This window comes from Telmatherina bonti (genome assembly GCF_933228915.1).
Source record: "Telmatherina bonti genome assembly, chromosome: 19".
In the NCBI taxonomy this organism is placed as follows: Eukaryota; Metazoa; Chordata; class Actinopteri; order Atheriniformes; family Telmatherinidae; genus Telmatherina; species Telmatherina bonti.
Window position 1 is genome coordinate 32,584,412 of NC_136617.1, and position 19,357 is coordinate 32,603,768.

The window sequence follows — 19,357 nt, forward strand, 5'->3', positions numbered from 1 at the left end:
CAAAATTAAAAATGATCAATCATTATGAAAGCTACGAGGCTTTTATTTGGTTGAATTGAGTAGTTTTGTTTGTAGTTTCCTCTTCCTCTTTCTCTCTTCTCACTGTTTTGGTTGTGCTTCACAGTCTTTGGTTTTGATTCTTGGTTGTTTGGTTTCCTTTCATGGGCGGGCTCTTTCAGGGGCGCATTCTGATTGGCTGGTGAGTTTTGGAGTGACACAGCTGTAGCCCAATGAGATGTACAAACACTTTCTTAGGAAGTTTAAGGAGTTGAAAATTAAAGCTACTTCTGATTCTTTGACAAAGAATTTGAAACTGTGGAATTGTTGTTGTTTAATGGCCATTTTCTTTAATCATCAGCATTCATCTGTGCTGCTTAACCATAACAATGAAAACATCCTTAAAACCATTAAAAAATGAGTTAACTGTTTACTTCTGAATCCTCATGAACTCAGCCACTTTCACTTCTCAGCACACAGTCGATAAAACACTTCCCCATAAAAGTATACTCTTGTATCTAGAAACGGATTTAAACTGCACACTTAGTGATAAAACAGACATGGGTGTAAACAACTCAAAGCTGAACTTGGCATACATATAAAAGGGTTTAAACAACATCTGGGCTATAGCTGTGTCATTCAAAAACTCACCAGCCAAGTTTTTGCTTGGAGATTCTGAAACAAATCTGATTCCATAGTAAACAGGACTCAGGTTGTTATTCGTGAAGACTGGTTTCTGAGGGGGAGGTGGAACAAACAGCACAGATGTTGGGCTGACATAATTTCTGTTGCTCTGAAGAGACAGAATGAGTCACAGGTGACCATAAGGACCTGTAATTATTTACATCAAAATGGAGAGATTCACACAGAGTTTTGGTCTGTGATGCATGAAAATGGCTTATCATATAAATGTTGGTGTTTGAAAATGATGATAAGACTCTGAGAGCGAGCGGTGGGGTGGTGGGGGTGTTGTAACAATGAACGCCCTCCATAGAACATGTCACCATCTGTAGGTGTGTTTCCATTAAACCTACAATTGCAGAAAAACTAAATATTGCAACAAAAAAGTGCTAATGGAAACACCTACATTTAGAAAAAAAAGTCTCAAATATTGCTAAAAAGTTTCAACGCTCTTTCTACAAAACATATTGTAAAAGTGTAATGAAAACATTTTTCTCACATTTATGTGTCCATGGACATGACGTAGGGGGTCATGACCAGTTCATTTGCGGTAAAGATGCTGTACGGAAACAATGGCAAATTTCAGAGGTTTAGAAAAGAAAATATAAAAGGAAAAAGCTTAGAATATTTGTAGCAAATTCTTCGCAGCAAGAAAAAAACCCCAAATGCCACGTGTCTACTTTGCATAATGTTTTTTAAAATCCTTCCCTTTATATATAAAGCTCTCCACAACCAAGCACCACTATATATCAAAGACCTCATAGTTCCTTATATACCAAGTAGAGTACTTCGTTCGCAGACTGCAGGCTTACTTGTGGTTCCTAGAGTCTCAAAGAGCCGAGCAGGAGGCAGAGCCTTTGGTTATCAGGCCCCTCTCTTATGGAATAAGCTCCCAGTTAGTGTTAGGGAAGCAGACACCCTCCCCACCTTTAAGACTAGGCTGAAGACTTATCTTTTTGATAAGTCCTATAGCTAGGGATGGTTAGCATCCCTTAGTTATGCTGCTATAGGTTTAGACTGCTGAGGGACATTTCCTGAGGTTTCCTTCCTGTTAAAAGGGAGTTTTTTCCTTCCCACTGTCGCCAGTGTGCTTGCTCAGGATGGGAGATTGAGTTGGATCCTCCAACTCAATCTGTTGGTTTCCTTATATAGGCTATTATGAATTGGCTTTCATTATGGTTTTTTTTTCTGTCTGCAAAGCGTCTTGAGATGGCATTGCTGTGATTTGACGCTATATATATATATAAAGTTGAATTTAACTGAATTAAACCACAATTTTTGTAAAATCTCGCAACAGTAACGAGATTTATGAGACTTGAGGCTAATGGCCTAAACACTGTTCAATGGAAACACCCGCAAATTGGAAATTTTTGTTGAAACTTACAAGTATTGCTTTTATTGTGCGAAAAAATATCATGGAAATGCAGCTTCTGACACCTTTACATTCTGCATTTAAAGTTAAAATTAAGTTATTCACTTCCAGTTGGTTTGTTTTTATCACTAGAGCATCGTTACAACAAGTCTTCATTTCCATCCAACGTTGCAATCCGTCTTACAAAGATGCTGTTGGTTAAAGATTAAGATCACTGCTTCAGGTTTCCTCTGACACATTTGACAGATGTTTAAGAGTCTGACACCTTATGAATCCTGAAACTTTGATGCTGAAATGTCCTGCGCCCCAGAAAGAAAATAAAAAAATAAAAATACATCACTTTACCAACTCCACTTCTTCCACTTCCTGTTACGCGAATATCCAACCAGCCAATCGCATGGCAGCAACTAAACACATGTACTCATGCAGACATGATGAAGACAGCTTGCTGAAATTCAAACTGAGCATCAGAAGGAGGTTTACAGAAGAAGAAAGAAGAGATGCAGATTATTGTTTGGGAGAAAAAAACAAAACCGACAGCAAGTCTTCAGAAAATGGATGTTCTGCACACTGAGACCAGAGTCCTGCACAGGTGCAGATTTACCAACCCAAACCCACCTTAATCCATCATGATGACCAAACCCGACCCGTTTATGTAGATTGCAGTAGATGCTGTTAACACATTAACTGTCCACCCCGTCCCTCCTTCATCACTATTCCTTCTCATATCTCATTGATTCATGATGTTTTGTCATTTACAATAAAAACAGCACAGTGAATATATCTGAAGTTTATTTTAAGCAGATGTCATCCACCATCCTGGTTTCAGCTGTGTTCTCCATCCTGAATCACAGAACCAGCAGCAGAAAAATATCTCACTGGCTGTGCAGGACGCGTGACTGTCTCAAATATGTGACAGTAAAGTTATTTTAACCCTTAAAATCCTGATTCCATGATGTTAATGCTCTATTAAGACAAATACACATAAATTAGTTATGTTCCATATACTACAAGGGAATGTTATATAAAGAACCAAATCAACAAAACGGGATGCTTCATGTCAATATGGAGCAAAATCTCCCAACAAGTAATGTTTCCACCACCTTTTAACCCAAACATGTCAACTTATCTACCAGAAGGTGAATGAATAAGTGATCCCTGCATCTTTGTAGCCATGTGTACGTAAAGTCACTACAGAAACAAATAACAGTATGATTAATACAGCTGAAGACAATATTGAATTAATTTAATGGAAGACTGAATGATTCCTGTTGCACATAACTTCATTATTTCTCTTTGTAGAGTGGCGGTAATGACCGTCCTCAGCTGTGTTTGTCCTCCAACACTCTAATTTCACGCCAATAAGATGCAGTGTTGGTTAATGGGAGCTCATTTCACAGACATGGATCTGGTTGTCTTTAGATAAACCCTCCTGCTTTCCTGCATCATGGTGACACAACATGCTGTTTTCTTACAATCATTCACATCAGGGTCATAGAGGCAGAGGCTCCTACAGTTGGAATCTTTCCTGCAGTCATTTTTATTGGTAAAGTGAAGCTGTGTCTTCAATATATACATATATAAAAAAAACTAGTTTGTTATTAGTTATGAATAATGTGAAACTGAGCTGTGGGATGTGGTGAACCTGTCCTGCGAGCTACACAATGGATCTACTCTAATAAACCGGATGCAGGAGAATGCATTTGTTATTAAGTTTTATTAAAAAACTTCACAGAATCTCGTCTAAAGTGACAAAGAAAACATCTGAAGTGTTTTAAGGGAAGAAAGAGACAAGTGCGGTGGTGGTGGATGCTCACGATTTTTCAAGATGCATTGGGGTTGTTAAATGTCACTTTAAGGGTGCATTCACATCAGGACACTCCGCTAGAATCTGCCCGATTGGAGACCGGTTGCAGGGGTGTGTATCCATTCAGACCGAGATTGCATTCAACACGCCAAACCTTTACAATAATATATCTCCATTCCCACCAAAGGTGGCGCTGTTCTAGTTTTTAGCAAAAGAGAGAACAAGACCTACGTGAAGAAGAAAACTGAAAAACTGCTAAATATAGAGACGATGTTGCTAAGGCCCTGCGATAGACTGGCGACCTGTCCAGGATGTACCCGTCCTCTCCCCCGAAGGCTGCTGGGATAGGCTCCAGCTTCCCCTGCGACCCTTACTTGGATTAAGCCGGTTTACAGAAAATGAATGCATGAATGAATGTTGCTAAGTTAGTAAAAGGCGTAATGAGTGCATCGGTGTAATCGGTGTACCAGGAAATTGCGTTTTTATCAAACATTCTGCGATTAAATGCGTCAGTTTTTTTAATGTGTTAAATTTCCTGTAATCTGTAAAATGAAGACTCAGCTCTTCAAGGAGCATTTCAACACTCAGTATAGCTATATTTGTTGTAAAATTGGAGAACTTAGCCCAGTTCTTTGCAACAAATTTTATGGTATTAATTCTTTGTATTATAACATAGGTGATATGAGGTGGGAAGGGAGAAAACGACAAAAAAAAAAAAAAACAGAAAAAAAACAGAAACAAAAAAAGCCTGTAGCACTTCATAGATGGACCTGCGTCCAACTGGACAGTCCATTAGCATCTTCCTATAATGTCCTCTACTGTTTTTGGATTTGCAGTACTCTTCTATACATGCAGCGTTTCCCACTTGCATTTCTATTCTTAAATGCAGCTGTTTTTCTATATGAAGCGTGTTTGCACCCGTCGGCCACCGTAGCTTTGGACAAAAGCCGCTGCTAAATGACTGTAGAATAGAATAGAATAATCCCGCTTTAGAGCAACAGATGAGTCATAACATCACAAAAATGATCAAAACTCCAGAAACTGGAATCAAACTTCAAAGTGTTTATTTTAAGTACTAAAGGATTGATCAGGTTGGCAGGAAAAGTTATAAAAAGTCTTTAATAAGAAGTCTTTATTTGGCGTTTGGGCAACGTTGAGTTGTGTAGCGGCCACGCAACCAGAAAAAGAAACAAACCAGAGAAGAGGAACAGATGCAGAACCACCAGAAAAAAGCTGCTGAAGAAAACAGAAGAATGCTGAGAGATATTTCTTTCTTCTCCTTCTGGTGTTTTTGGACGGTTGTACACAAATATTACGGTGCATTACTGCAACCAACTGGTGTCAAGTGAACGTCAAACTCAACACTGCCAACTAGTGAATGAACTGACTTTATAACAAAGAAAACGGCACATAAAAGCATGAAGACAGTGATGCACATCTGAAACATACGTGCAGGGGCACAAAGGTGTATAATCCAGGTGACATAAAGTAAAAGCCCTGTCCAGCCAGTCTATAAACCAGCTGGATGTAATCAGCTCAGCTCCACTGCAGGTAGATGAGCATGTTAGTGAAAACACCTGTTCTAAATGCACAGGTAGACTTAAAAACAGGGCAGGACTTCTACTTTTTACACCTCTGAGCAGAAATGGGCCTTCATAGGGTGGACCAGAGTTATAACATGCAAATTGTGCATGTTTCCTCAAGCTTTCTGTCAGCTGAAGCAAGAAAATCTAAACCAGATATGGACTGAATGTTGCTCTTAAGATGGATTGTTTGTCCATTTACATGTAAACAAAGAATTACAGTTTTCTCTTCTGATGCCAAAGTACAGCATGAGTGTCCAGAGAGGAGTTTAAAAGGTAGAAATAGTGGCTAAACAGTAACACAGCTGATGTATTTCTGGATTACTGGGAAGTAAAAGTAGGTCAGCAACCACGAGTCTGCTTTTATAACTCTATAAGACCCCCGGTCTCCCCACCTCATCACACTGACTCTGGAGGCTTTCTCCATGACTTTCTATCAAGAACACCATCTTCTGAGAGAAAGACGACACAAGGCAGCAATTAGAGGGTCCTTAATGCACCTGTGCAGGAGTGCAGGAACCTTTTTATTCTGACTGTACAAGAGTCGAGCACAGAAACAGAAAAATTACACAGCACTTTAAAATAATCAAATATTCCTGAAAGCCTGCTTGGCCGTAGAGTACCCCTCTTGATGTGAAGCACTCAGAGGTAATGAGGTGGTCTGAATTCATCGGTTTTCTTCGTCATTGTCCAAATAAATCTCCATGGTCTGTAGCGTCACTTGTTGTCCTCCTGGATGTCAAACTGTCTGTTGGGTTTTGTGGATTCCAGCATGAGTTCGTACAGTTGGCTGATCTGCTCATCCTGGAAGTCTTTCAGTTTTTCCACTGGCAGGTTGGCTCCATACTTCACTTGACTGAGCTGCCTCCCTGCTGACTCCAGCACCTGGGCCTGCAGGGTGTCTCTGTAGTTCTGCAGGGAAAACACAGATCACACGGACAGGATTAGAAACATCACTGAGACGCACGGACGGGAATCTAAAGTAGGAATGTTAGAAACCCCTGAAAATGACTCGATCAATAACGCCTCCAGCCCAGCAGGCGTTCAGTTTGCAAAATACCACGTTACTAAGTTGGGTCAACACCGATATTAGCATTGAATCCTTCCAGAAGTAAGGGGATCTGCGAGTATATGAAGCAGATACCATGGAAACCGAATTATTTTTTCAACCCAACACCACTGAACAGACACAGAACGTTACGGAATATTACGTGACAACTGTTTTTAGTTGGTAGGCAGAAAAGCAGCTGCATGTGAGAGAGACACAGTTCTGCTAACATTTAGCATTAGGGTTATGTTTGCAATGTGGTGTAATTACTCCTTGGAAAATCCCAATAAGATAAAAAGAGCAGTATGCCCTTTATGTTGACGTCACGTTGACAAGGGCGAGGAGTTTGTTGTCTTAAAGGAAAAGTGCAACTACCTGCAACAATAAACACTGACAAATGTTTTAAAAACAAAAACCAAGTATTTGCACAAGAACGCCAGAGCAACTGCAATAACAGACAATTACGTGCTGGATATCATGGTAAACGTTCAATAAAAGTAAAAACATTCCACAGAAATTTTACTCCATATTGACATGAAGCATCACACTGTTGCTGCACATCATGATGAGAATCTCCTGTTCCACCTCATCACCATGAGAATCTCTCGTTCCACCACATCATGATGAGAATCTCCCGTTCCACCTCATCACCATGAGAATCTCTCGTTCCACCTCATCACCATGAGAATCTCTCGTTCCACCTCATCACCATGAGAATCTCTCGTTCCACCTCATCACCATGAGAATCTCTCGTTCCACCTCATCACCATGAGAATCTCTCGTTCCACCTCATCACCATGAGAATCTCCCGTTCCACCACATCATGATGAGAATCTCCCGTTCCACCTCATCATGATGAGAATCTCCCGTTCCACCTCATCATGATGAGAATCTCCCGTTCCACCTCATCATGATGAGAATCTCCTGTTCCAGCTCATCATGATGAGAATCTCCCGTTCCACCACATCATGATGAGAATCTCCCGTTCCACCTCATCACCATGAGAATCTCCCGTTCCACCTCATCATGATGAGAATCTCCCGTTCCACCTCATCACATGAGAATCTCTCGTTCCACCACATCATGATGAGAATCTCCCGTTCCACCACATCATGATGAGAATCTCCCGTTCCAACGCATCATGATGAGAATCTCCTGTTCCACCTCATCACCATGAGAATCTCTCGTTCCACCACATCATGATGAGAATCTCCCGTTCCACCTCATCACCATGAGAATCTCTCGTTCCACCTCATCACCATGAGAATCTCTCGTTCCACCTCATCACCATGAGAATCTCTCGTTCCACCTCATCACCATGAGAATCTCTCGTTCCACCACATAATGATGAGAATCTCCCGTTCCACCTCATCACCATGAGAATCTCTCGTTCCACCTCATCACCATGAGAATCTCTCGTTCCACCTCATCACCATGAGAATCTCTCGTTCCACCTCATCACCATGAGAATCTCTCGTTCCACCTCATCACCATGAGAATCTCTCGTTCCACCACATAATGATGAGAATCTCCCGTTCCACCTCATCACCATGAGAATCTCTCGTTCCACCACATAATGATGAGAATCTCCTGTTCCACCTCATCATGATGAGAATCTCCCGTTCCACCTCATCACCATGAGAATCTCCCGTTCCACCACATCATGATGAGAATCTCCCGTTCCACCTCATCATGATGAGAATCTCCCGTTCCACCACATCATGATGAGAATCTCCCGTTCCACCACATCATGATGAGAATCTCTCGTTCCACCACATCACCATGAGAATCTCTCGTTCCACCACATCATGATGAGAATCTCCCGTTCCACCACATCATGATGAGAATCTCCCGTTCCAACGCATCATGATGAGAATCTCCTGTTCCACCTCATCACCATGAGAATCTCTCGTTCCACCACATCATGATGAGAATCTCCCGTTCCACCTCATCACCATGAGAATCTCTCGTTCCACCACATCATGATGAGAATCTCCCGTTCCACCTCATCATGATGAGAATCTCCTGTTCCACCTCATCACCATGAGAATCTCTCGTTCCACCTCATCACCATGAGAATCTCCCGTTCCACCACATCATGATGAGAATCTCCCGTTCCACCTCCAGCAGATTCTGATCCTACCATGTGAATGTGGAGCTGAACTGGAGACTCATCAGACCAGCAACGTTTCTCCATCTTCTATTGTCCAGTTCTGGTGAGTCTGTGTGAATTGTAGCCTCAGTTTCCTGTTCTTACAGACAGGAGGGAACCCGCTGTGGTCTTCTGCTGCTGGAGACCATCTGCTTCCAGGCTGGACGGGTTCAGAGATGATGTTCTGGTTGGAACCAGTTCTTACTGGACTTCCTGTTGTCTTTCTATAATCTCCAACTAGTCTGACCAGTCTCCTCTGACCTTCGACATCAACCTGACCTTCTGGTCCAAACAAACTGCTATTGTTGGATGTTTTCTCTTCTTCAGACCTTCTCTGGAAACCCTGGAGTTGGTTTTGGTTGTGAAAATCCCAGTAAATCCTCAGACAATCAACACTCAGTCACTAAAATCTTCTTTCTTACTTTGAACTTCAACAAGTCGCCTTCACCACGTTTACATGTTTGAAGTGTTGCCATGTGATTGGCTGATCAGATATTTGTGAAAGTGGAAGGTGATGGAAGATGACCTCTAGTTCATCCAAGTCAAACTAATGTTTGACTCACAGCTCTGCCTACATCACAGAAGATCATCTCTGGATAAAACAGAAAAGTATAAAATGTTTCATATGAGAAATGTTTTTTCATATTCAGACCTTTAAGTGAGAACACCTGAACATGTAATTAACTATAATTCTTTTTAGGCCCCAGAAAAGTTTGGAATGTTTAAATTTTAAACAATGCCCTTAAACGCTGAACATTCGTACTATTTATACTCCCTCTATTAAACATTTCACCTCCTAAAGCTTAACATTCACCATCCATCAGCTGAGTGCTGTTCAGTTTGGTTTCAAATGGTTTTTAATCTCAGATATTAACACGCAACACCATATCGCTAATATGTTACACCACAGCAATCGCAGCATGCAGCCAGGAGAGAAAAAAGGTCTTTTCTGAGTCTTTTCTGAGAATTAGTCATCACAGTAGCCGCTGAGATCTGGGGATGCTGCAAAATTACCAACAACAGAGAGAATAATTATGGAGGAGGAATCCATCATGTTGCTATTCACATCATTTGCACTTTGACTGACATGGAGAAACATTTACAGCATCAATTCTGAGTAAATAATAGCAATAATTAGATTAATGGAAGCGATTACATTAACATTTACAGTCTAAGTAGATGTGTTTTCTACCCTACTGTTGGAGATTTACAACACAGAGTGAACATTTTGGTTTTTCTTGTTCAAAGTGAAAACTGATGCTAAACGCAGCAGATTGCTATTCCCTTCACACAAAGCAGCCAGGTCTGTGAAAGAAAAAGGATGTTTACTGTAAATTAAACTTTAAACCCGCCCCAGTCCACATGATGTGAGTTCTGTACACGACTCATCTGACTGGTTCCATTCCTGAAAAGTCATCCATCATCCCAGTCGGTGTCTGGCGCTACCCAATCACAATGCATCTTGGTTTTGGAATGCTCTCACTGAGCAGTAACAAGCCATTTATGTGAGAGCCTCCTTCCTGCACATAATCTAATTATGTTGAGTATTTGCCAAGGAGGAAAATATTCTCCCCGAGGCAGGACGGCCAGGCTTAAAGGAATATACCCAAAATGTCACCCATACTATCTACCTGGGAGGAGTCGATGTGACTATTATGCCGATGAATGACTTCTGAAGTCCTCTTCAGTTTTAGGGTATCAGCATTGTTGTTTGGTGCTTCTATCTAAAAAAAACTTTACTCCAAAGATAAAGAGGAGGGACTATCTCCTGAGTCATAAAGCTTATTCTCCAGGCGTTGTTGTAACCTCTGGTCAGATCTCGCCAGGATGGTCCAGGGAATTACAAAAAAAAGTCACATCTTCCTTTGGTTTGCTTTGATTTTACACTTCACTTTCGTCAAGCAGACCAAGCTGCCTGGACAACAGCATGCAGTTACAACAGCTACTCACTAGAGGGCGATATTACAGGAAACAAGCACTGACCTCGACGAAAGAAGAAGAAAATCTGGCTTTTGGATCGTCCAGAACTAAAACTATTTCTCTAACTGCATGTAAAGAACTCAGCAAAAATAAAATTCTGCAGTACGGTTTCGATGGGTGGGAAAATTGAAAAGAAAAATCGTAAATTTGGATGTCTTTCTTCACAATTTTAAAAATAGATTTTTTTTATTGTTAAAAAAATTGATTTTTTTTTGGTCATTTTTATTGTTTTAATTGATCATTTAACTTGTCTTCTTGGCCATTATAGCAGCAGAATGATGATCTGGCTACAGTGTGTTTTTTCCTCATTGAAATCAAGAAAAATGACGAGTAAGAAAAAAGTTTTATAAACTTTTTTGTTTTTAATGTACAAAAATGAACAATACCGAAGAATTGTGAGAATCGCAATTTAAATCAAAACGGCACCCAAAAAATTGGAATCAAATTGGGACAAAAGCATTTTGTCACAGCCCTACAATCAGTTTTGGGTTTTGGTATTCAGACCTGATCTGGTTTTCATCAGAATCTGTCCTGTATGAGCAGCACTGTGTTGGTCCACATCATTTCCTCTCTTTGCTTCACTGGATCCTCTGTTTGCTTTCACACTGCAAGCAAACTGAACCAGAGTTCACATACACGTGACCCCCAGTTTTCAAGTGAATCTCTTTTAAGATCAAATTTTAAAATTTGATCTTAATAAAATAAATAAATCTTAATAAAAATAAATAAATAAAAAACAGACCTTTTACACGAACAACACCCAAAAAAGGTATAAACTGAAAACCTGGAATATCCTCACATGGTCTTTATTTAAAACTGGATAAATGAAGGACAACAGATGACCATCAACAGTAGATGAACAGGATCTCAAAGTGATATCCATAAGAAATAGAAAAAAAAAATAGAAAAAATCCCAAAGGCCTAAGAAATGGATCTGGACCGTCAGATGATCAGCCTACGGTTGATCCTCAACATTTTGCCGTGACTAAATAGCTGTGGAGCCAGAAGAAAACACTAATCAGTGAGAAAAATCAGAGAAAAAGGCTTTAGTTTATAGACCCCATGAAGACTGGACTCTGGAATAAGGTCATGTGGTCCGATGAGTCCAGATCGACCGTGCTCCAGGGTGAAGGAGCATCAGCGTAACAACGGAGGCAGATGAAGTCACTTGGACATCATGACTAGTGCCGACTGTACAAGTTCAGCAGCATTACTTGCCCAAAGAATGAGGCCAGCTGACTACTTGAATCTTCTGCATATGCCAGTTATTCCATCTTCCCTGCTGGCACGACCATATTTAAAGATGACAACAGCAGGATTCACAAGATTAAGACTGTGAAAGAGTGGTTCAGGGAACAGGATATGGATTATCAGGACCACCCAGTCTAGATCTGAACCTGAACCCGCTGGAGAACTGACCCACCCATCATCAACACAAGATGTTGAAGAAAAATTAATTCAACTCGGCAAAAATTGCTGCTGGAATCCAAGCTAAAGGTGGTCCAACAAGTTATCAGTGAGTGACCGTTTAGGTTTTAGCAGGTGGGGTCTAGTTCATTCATGTTTGCACAGGTTTCAGTAAACTAGAGCATCTGTTTCCTGTTAAACTGGAAATGTATTTAGAAATAAGGCGTGGCTCAGGGCTATTCACATAGACTGTATATGAAGAGATGGGCGTAGCCTCCGTGACGTCACCCGTAGGTTTCGGAAGAGCTGAATTGAAGCTCGGTGGGCGGTTCCTACCATCGCCATCTTGGCAGGGGCATGCGTGTCGTCTTGCCCGGAAAATAAAAATATGGGCAAAGAGGTGGAGCTGAGAGGGGGGCTGTGAGCGTCATGGTGGATGATTGACATCGAGCGAACTCCTAGCTTTCTGTAGCTCAGAGCTAACTGGGCTAACCCGGAGATAACAGGAGCTAACCAGCTAACTGAGGTAGGCGGGCTAAAGCTAAGTCACATTGTTAATCAGCTAAAGACTGTGGTTTTTCTATGTTCTTCTGACATGAAACAAAAGGACACGCCCCTAAATGTGCCGAATTTTGAGATTAAATTACTATTAAACGGGCGAGTTAGAAAAAAATTCACTCCCCCCACAGTGAACCAGGCTGTAAACATGTTTATTTCTGCTGTAAAGTTGGTCTTTGTAACATGGGAGTCTATGGGGATTCGCTCTGTTTTGGAGTCCCTAGTGGATAAGGGGGGAACTGCAGTTTTATGCACTTCCGCATAGGCTTCCCTTTTTACCACCGAAGGCTCCGTCCATCTTTCATATACGGTCTATGGCTATTCCACAGTACGGCAATCAGTTTCTGGTAATGAACACACACTTCATTAGTGCCTACATTCATGTCAGCCTCGCTGCTGTTGAACAATATTGTTGATTAACTGAGAATATTTATTTAGTTGTCACTTCTTTCCAACTGAGTGGACTGAAGACAGTACAGATTAAGCTTGATGGAATAACAAACAAACCTCTCTCATCTTATTGTTCATTTTAACTTCTTTCTTAAGTATCTACTTTCTTTTTCTTTTCTTTTTCAGGGAGGCTGTTTGGTCTCACTGGAGCCGATTGACTTAGAGCCCTGCTATGGGTACCTCTGAAAAAATGGATTACACACTGCACACTCGAACCTTGTAATCTCATATTGAGTCTCGCTGTTCATCTGTTTCCAGCCTCAGTAGTTTAGTGAGGAAGCTGTGATGGAGCAGAAATCCACCTCCATTTGATTGGTGTTTGAGCTCAGTCTGTCTACAGCAATCACGCAGAGCTGTAAACTTTCAACTTTACAGAAGAAGGCTGAAGGAGGAACTTGAAGACAGAACTTGAAGCGTAGTGAATTTTATTATCAACCTGCAGCTCTTCAGAAGAGTACGTTAAACAAACCCCATTGCCCAAATATTGGGACGAGGCCCATATCTACTCCCTTACGAGCGTAAATGGGATCGTCCATTTCAAGCGACGTCAACAACCTTCTACTTCCATACGTTTTGTACGTAGTGAAGTCAGTTCATCCACTAGTGGGCGCACTCATGGGGGGAAGTGGGCTTTTTTTTTTTTTTTTTAACACACCCACACTTTTAATGGTAAGGGTCCAACACAGAAAACTTTTTAACAATTTTTACAATTTCCTCTCCCTAGTAACGTGCCGCCTCAACAGCTCAACGTTGCCTTTCATTAATCTCTGGTGGTATTGCTCTGTTTTTTATTTGCATTGCGCGATGAATAGCTGAGCTGATTTTAAAAGAGATCAAACCACGCCCCTAACTGACGCAGGAAATGATTGACACGTAACAGTCTCCTTCTTCCCGCATAAATAAAACATGTCAATAAAAACAGTGATTTCCAAATCGCACTGAGTCATATTTTATTCCCAGTACAACATGTAAACATTTCAGATGTAGAAACAGAAAAATGAGACTAATTAAAAAAAAAAACAAACACATCCCAGGTAAGTGCTGAGCTGAAAACTAATGAAAGACTAAACGAAAAGTCTGCACACCAGGAAAAAAACTTTCGTCGAGTTTTAATGTGATGTTTCAGGCACCAGCCCTACTTCAGACATGCAGGAGGCATGGAGACACATCTCCATAAATGTAACCACCAAAAGGTCACCTGACACAATCATGTGAGTAACCACAGGTGTGGGGAAAAGACACAAACATGTACAGGATATTATATACACGCATACATAGATATAGACACACCTTCCCAATGTTAGGGCTGCTCGATTATGGCAAAAATTATAATCACGCTTATTTTGACTGAAATTGAACTCTAGATTATTTAATACGATTATTCATTATCTTTAACAATTTGAATCTATTTAACATTAAACAGTGGCTTTTAAACAATGTCTTTAGGATTCCACAAATTTTCGAAAACAAACAAATAACATGAAGCTTTGTCTTGACAAATACTGATGTAAACAGAATAGATAAATTTTAGTAAGGATTAAACAACGCTGCGTGTCGTGGTGTTCTCGACTCGCCATTGGGCATTATAACCATTTAATGCATGGTTCCGAGTTGTTTAATCCGCTTTTACCATCAAGGTCCCACACAGTAAATATTTTATAACAAATCTGTATTTCTTTATTTCAACACTTGCTAAATATGCTAAAGTACAGGAACTATTTCATGTTGGCCTGAATGTAGTTTTTATGCCAAGCAACCGCTTTAAGGCTACAGCACCTTTTTTCTTATTCAACTGTTAAAAGATTAATGTGACGGAGCGATATTTTAGTGATTTAACTCACCGAACTACAAATGCGCTTATACGAAAATGATGCACGCCACTTGTCATTAGAATTCTCACTGACCGTGGTATAAACTATGTTGTAGTGAACTTCCACAACCGACTGCAGTGTCTGAATGAAAGCAAAGCAGCTGTGGGAGGAGTTTACAGCACAGCGCTGCAACGCCAGAGACGCTCGATTAGCAGCTGAAGACAGCAGGAGAGGAAACTTCAGAGAGAAAAATAATCACACCCTTTTATTTTTATGATTGTTCTGACTCGTTTGATGGTACAATTTAATCTATTATGTGCATTTGTGGAGCCAACGCCGTCCAGTAGCGTCCTGGCGCTGAGAAGCCAGTACAACCATCAACGTTGACTGCTTTGTGAATTGTAGCACTTGATACAACCTGTCAATCTTTATTCTAATTATCAATACTCATTTGCATAACTAATTTAAGACTAATACTTCCTCCTTTTTCTAAACTAAAACTAATTAAAACCTTTTGAGTTTTCATCGACTAAAACTATCACAAAAAGAAAGAACTAAAATGTGACTAGAGCTAATAAAGACCAAAACTAAAACGGCTGTTTGTGTTCCAGGTTTTCCAGTACAAAGCAGCAGTAATGGGGGTGTCTGTATGTAGGCGCGGGTTCTCTCCGGGTTCTCCGGCTTCCTCCATGCGTGTTAGGCTGATAGCTAATTCATTTTGGTTGATAAAAGCTTCTGCTAAATTACTGTAGAAAGTCTTTTAGTTGAGACAGAAGCATAACCACAGACCCAACAGCTGACAACTAGGGGGGGACACAATTAAAAGAATGTATCTAATTCATTTTTTTGTAATTAATTTATCCCAATTAATGGCATTTCAACAACATTTGCCATATAAAGCAACATTTTCTTATTTTAAATTGATTTTTGGGACTGACTAAATCAAACAATAGACAAAGGGATTAATATTATAAACTCAGACTCTATTAATTTGTGGAAAAATACATTTAATTTTAAAACATTAAAAAAGAAATAGAAAATAAACAAAGTTAAAGTGTCATTTTAAATACTTTCACAGCACATCTGCTCTATAATTAAGAGTCTACAACATGTGACAGTCATTTTTAGTTTTAAATCCAGTGAAATCTTCATTATTACACATTAATATCTATAAGTAAACTTGGAGGGATAAATCTGTGATACTTCAGTCTGAATGTTACATGAGGACCGAGCTTCTAATGTGTTCTTCTGTACGGCGGGGAGAGGGGACTTCACAGCTGCTACTAATAGAGAAAAAACTACAAAGTCTTTCGTTGTTACTCCTCCACACCAGCAGAAAAAGACGTGTTCATGTTCGTTTTGTCTTCACATAAACTGACTGAAGGGTCTGAAAAACCACTAAACACAGCAGCGACGCTGCTTAGTTAGTAGCAGAGGTACAGAATGCATCGGTCTAATCGCTCTACCAGGAAATTGGACTCGAAGAACGTTAAGCAAATAAATTTGTCAATTTTTTTTAATGGATTGACTTTTCTATAATTAATTAACGGTAATGATAATTGAAACAGGAAATGTTTGAGGTCAGTGGCATTAAAAAAAAACTGTTTAGAGACTTTGTTTTAAATAAAACAAGTCCAGAAGTTATCCCCCGTTTTCCTGGATTGACCCCAGTTTAATAAAGTTGTCTGAAGTCAACGGATCTGCCGACCCCATCTGAAAAACACCGATCTACGAGGCCCGAGCTTAGTTAACAATCACCGTTTTAACTGACAGCTGTGAACTCTTTGCCTCCAGAGCATGCTTATATTTCTGAATATCACTGTTTGTTTCATTCAATCCTAAACATCCACATACGCGAGGTAGAAAAAGACTTCAGTCGGTTCGATTTTAGCAAGTTTACTTGTTTTTATTTAGCAAGACAATAATATAAAAACAGCATAAAACTGAAGCTTTATTTTTAGTTTGGTTCATCCTCACACATCATCTGTGGATCCTCACCGCCGCCGACAGGAAGTCCCCCCTCCCCACAAGCCTTTTCATGTCAGACAGCTCTGACCCAATTACCCTGGGACATAAAAATTTGATCATTGTCAATGTGACGCTGGTCGGCATCGCGACTCATTTGTCCCAGACGAGAGCCAGTCGTTCACTGGCTCATCATGGTCACTAAAACCAAGAAAGTGGACCAAATCAGTCCAGTTCTGAAGGCGTTACACCATCTGTCTGTCAGAGGATAGTTTAGAGTTCTGCTACTGGTCTATGAAGCTCTGAATGGTTTAGGACCAAAGTACATCAGAGACCATTATGAACCCACCAGACCCCTCAGGTCATCTGCATCTGGTGTTTTATCAGTTCAGTGTACAGAGTGTGACGAGGGTCAGCACTCCGAAAGGTAAAAGGTAAAAATGGTTTCTGAGGAGGCCAGATAAAGAAATCATGTCTAGAGGAAGCACAAATCCACCTGACATTACATGTTTCTTTTAGAAGAAAAAAGGAAATTTAGTGTATTTTCACATTTACAGGATATTCACGTTATTTTTCTTGAGAAAAGTGAATTTGCATTTATTTCTGTAATCTTTTTGGTATTTTCCTGCATGTTAAAAACACGTGAAAAAAGTACTTTTTGATAACGCTGTTGTTAGAAATCCACCTCCAATCTCTATTCAGATGAATTACAAAACTGGATCAGATCCGTTGTTGTTGTTTGGTTTGGATCCAATCAGACAGAAACCTTCCCGTCATTTCACTCTGCCAATCCAGATATGGATAAATTCCAGCGTTTTCTTTCTAAACAAACTGAATTCCATTGGAAATTCAGCCAAAGCTGCATGTAAATACGACCACAAGCTCGCCATCCCCTAGTGAACTCTGGGTTTGGAAAACAACGCAGATGTTGTGCAGCATAATTAAAGCGACGTCCTGAATGACAGAAACCTCTCAGGATTCCAGCTGCAATCACCACCTACTTCATTAGAGAAATTACCTGCTGATGGCTGATTTAGCATCTCCCAGCAGGGCACACTTATGCTGGAAAACACTGGCTCGCTCTCAAACAGGACCAAGAACGCCCTCAAGGCTCGGATTGTTTAGCGTGAACACACCAACGCCTATCAGCACACAAATCAGTGTGTTTGGGGTTGATTTCTTTTCTCTTTTTTTCTTGCAGAGTGAATCTTTCAACACAATATTTCAGTTTTTACAAAAAAGGCCGAGATATCGGAGATAAACCAGGGAAGACTCACACTTTCCTTACAGCCTGTAATTATAATTATCTGCTCCAACAAACTTCCCCTAAACTGGCTGAGGAGTTACGTCTGATTCTTCAGTGAAAATCCTCTTTAATTGTGTAACACGTTCTGCAGATATGTTTAATGAATTACTGAGAGAAACGACATGAAGTCCAGTCTGCGTTTCCTTAAGCTGCTCCGCCACCATGTGGTGACGGTCGGATATAACACCAGCACCGTGGAACCAAGGATGTCCAGACCTCGGTGCAGAAAGGCCCCCGTCCTGCAGGTTTTAGATGTTTCCCTGCTCCGTCGCCCTGATTTCAATAAATAGGTGTTTGTGTTGAACACAAAGCAGGAAACATGTAAAACTAGCAGGTCATCGAGGACTGCTGTAAACCCACAGCAACAGGGGTATTAAATGTCACTATTTATTAGCAATAGACCCCCGAATGTCACTTTCCGTTAAAGATTATGTCATATGTCACATGTCACATATGTGCAGATCAGCGCAGCTTTATCACGAATAGTTTCTCTGTTCAAATGATGCATGTTAGTATCACAGAAGATATTATTCTGAATTCAATAGTATTTATTAGACTGTAAAGAAAAAGAAATTCATCCCATATGTTCAGGAGAAGCTGTAGTTTTGTTCAACAAAGCAAAAGGGAAATGTTCAGTTAAATTATGCTGTTTGGGCAACATAACCCCGATTTATTTGTGGTTTTATTATTATGTGCAGCTCTGGTTGGACTTACAGCACAGCATGACGCAGCGTTAATGATAAATTATAGAAAAAACAAAATATGTCTGTTTTTGATGGATAGTTTCTCTGTTGCAACATGACCGACTAGGATTATGCTTTTAATGCTTTTTAGTGGTCAGAGACTTCTGGTTTAATTTGTTTGCATTATTACATTGGCACCAAAAGACAAACATACATGTGTACATATATACACACACACACACACACACACACACACACACACACACACATATATATATATATATATATGTATATATATATATATATATATATATATATATATATATATATATATATATATATATATATATATATATATATATATATATATATATATATGTATGTATGTATGTATGTATGTATGTATGTGTATATATATATATATATATATATATATATATATATATATATATATATATACATACAATATACAAATATATAGAAATACACACATATACATATATATATATATATATATATATATATATATATATATATATATATATATATATATATGT

General features: G+C 39.8%; 1 protein-coding gene across 1 annotated transcript in view; it reads right to left on the reverse strand.

Annotated features, from left to right (window-relative positions):
• Positions 1–5,933: 5,933 nt before the first annotated feature.
• The window catches only part of sdhaf3 (succinate dehydrogenase complex assembly factor 3), a 17,785-nt gene continuing 4,361 nt past the window's right edge, over positions 5,934–19,357 (reverse strand). Inside the window, exon 2 of the mRNA XM_079259270.1 lies at positions 5,934–6,352. Coding sequence (XP_079115396.1) covers positions 6,158–6,352 — 195 coding nt within the window. The 3' untranslated portion in view covers positions 5,934–6,157. The remainder of the gene's footprint in view (positions 6,353–19,357) is intronic.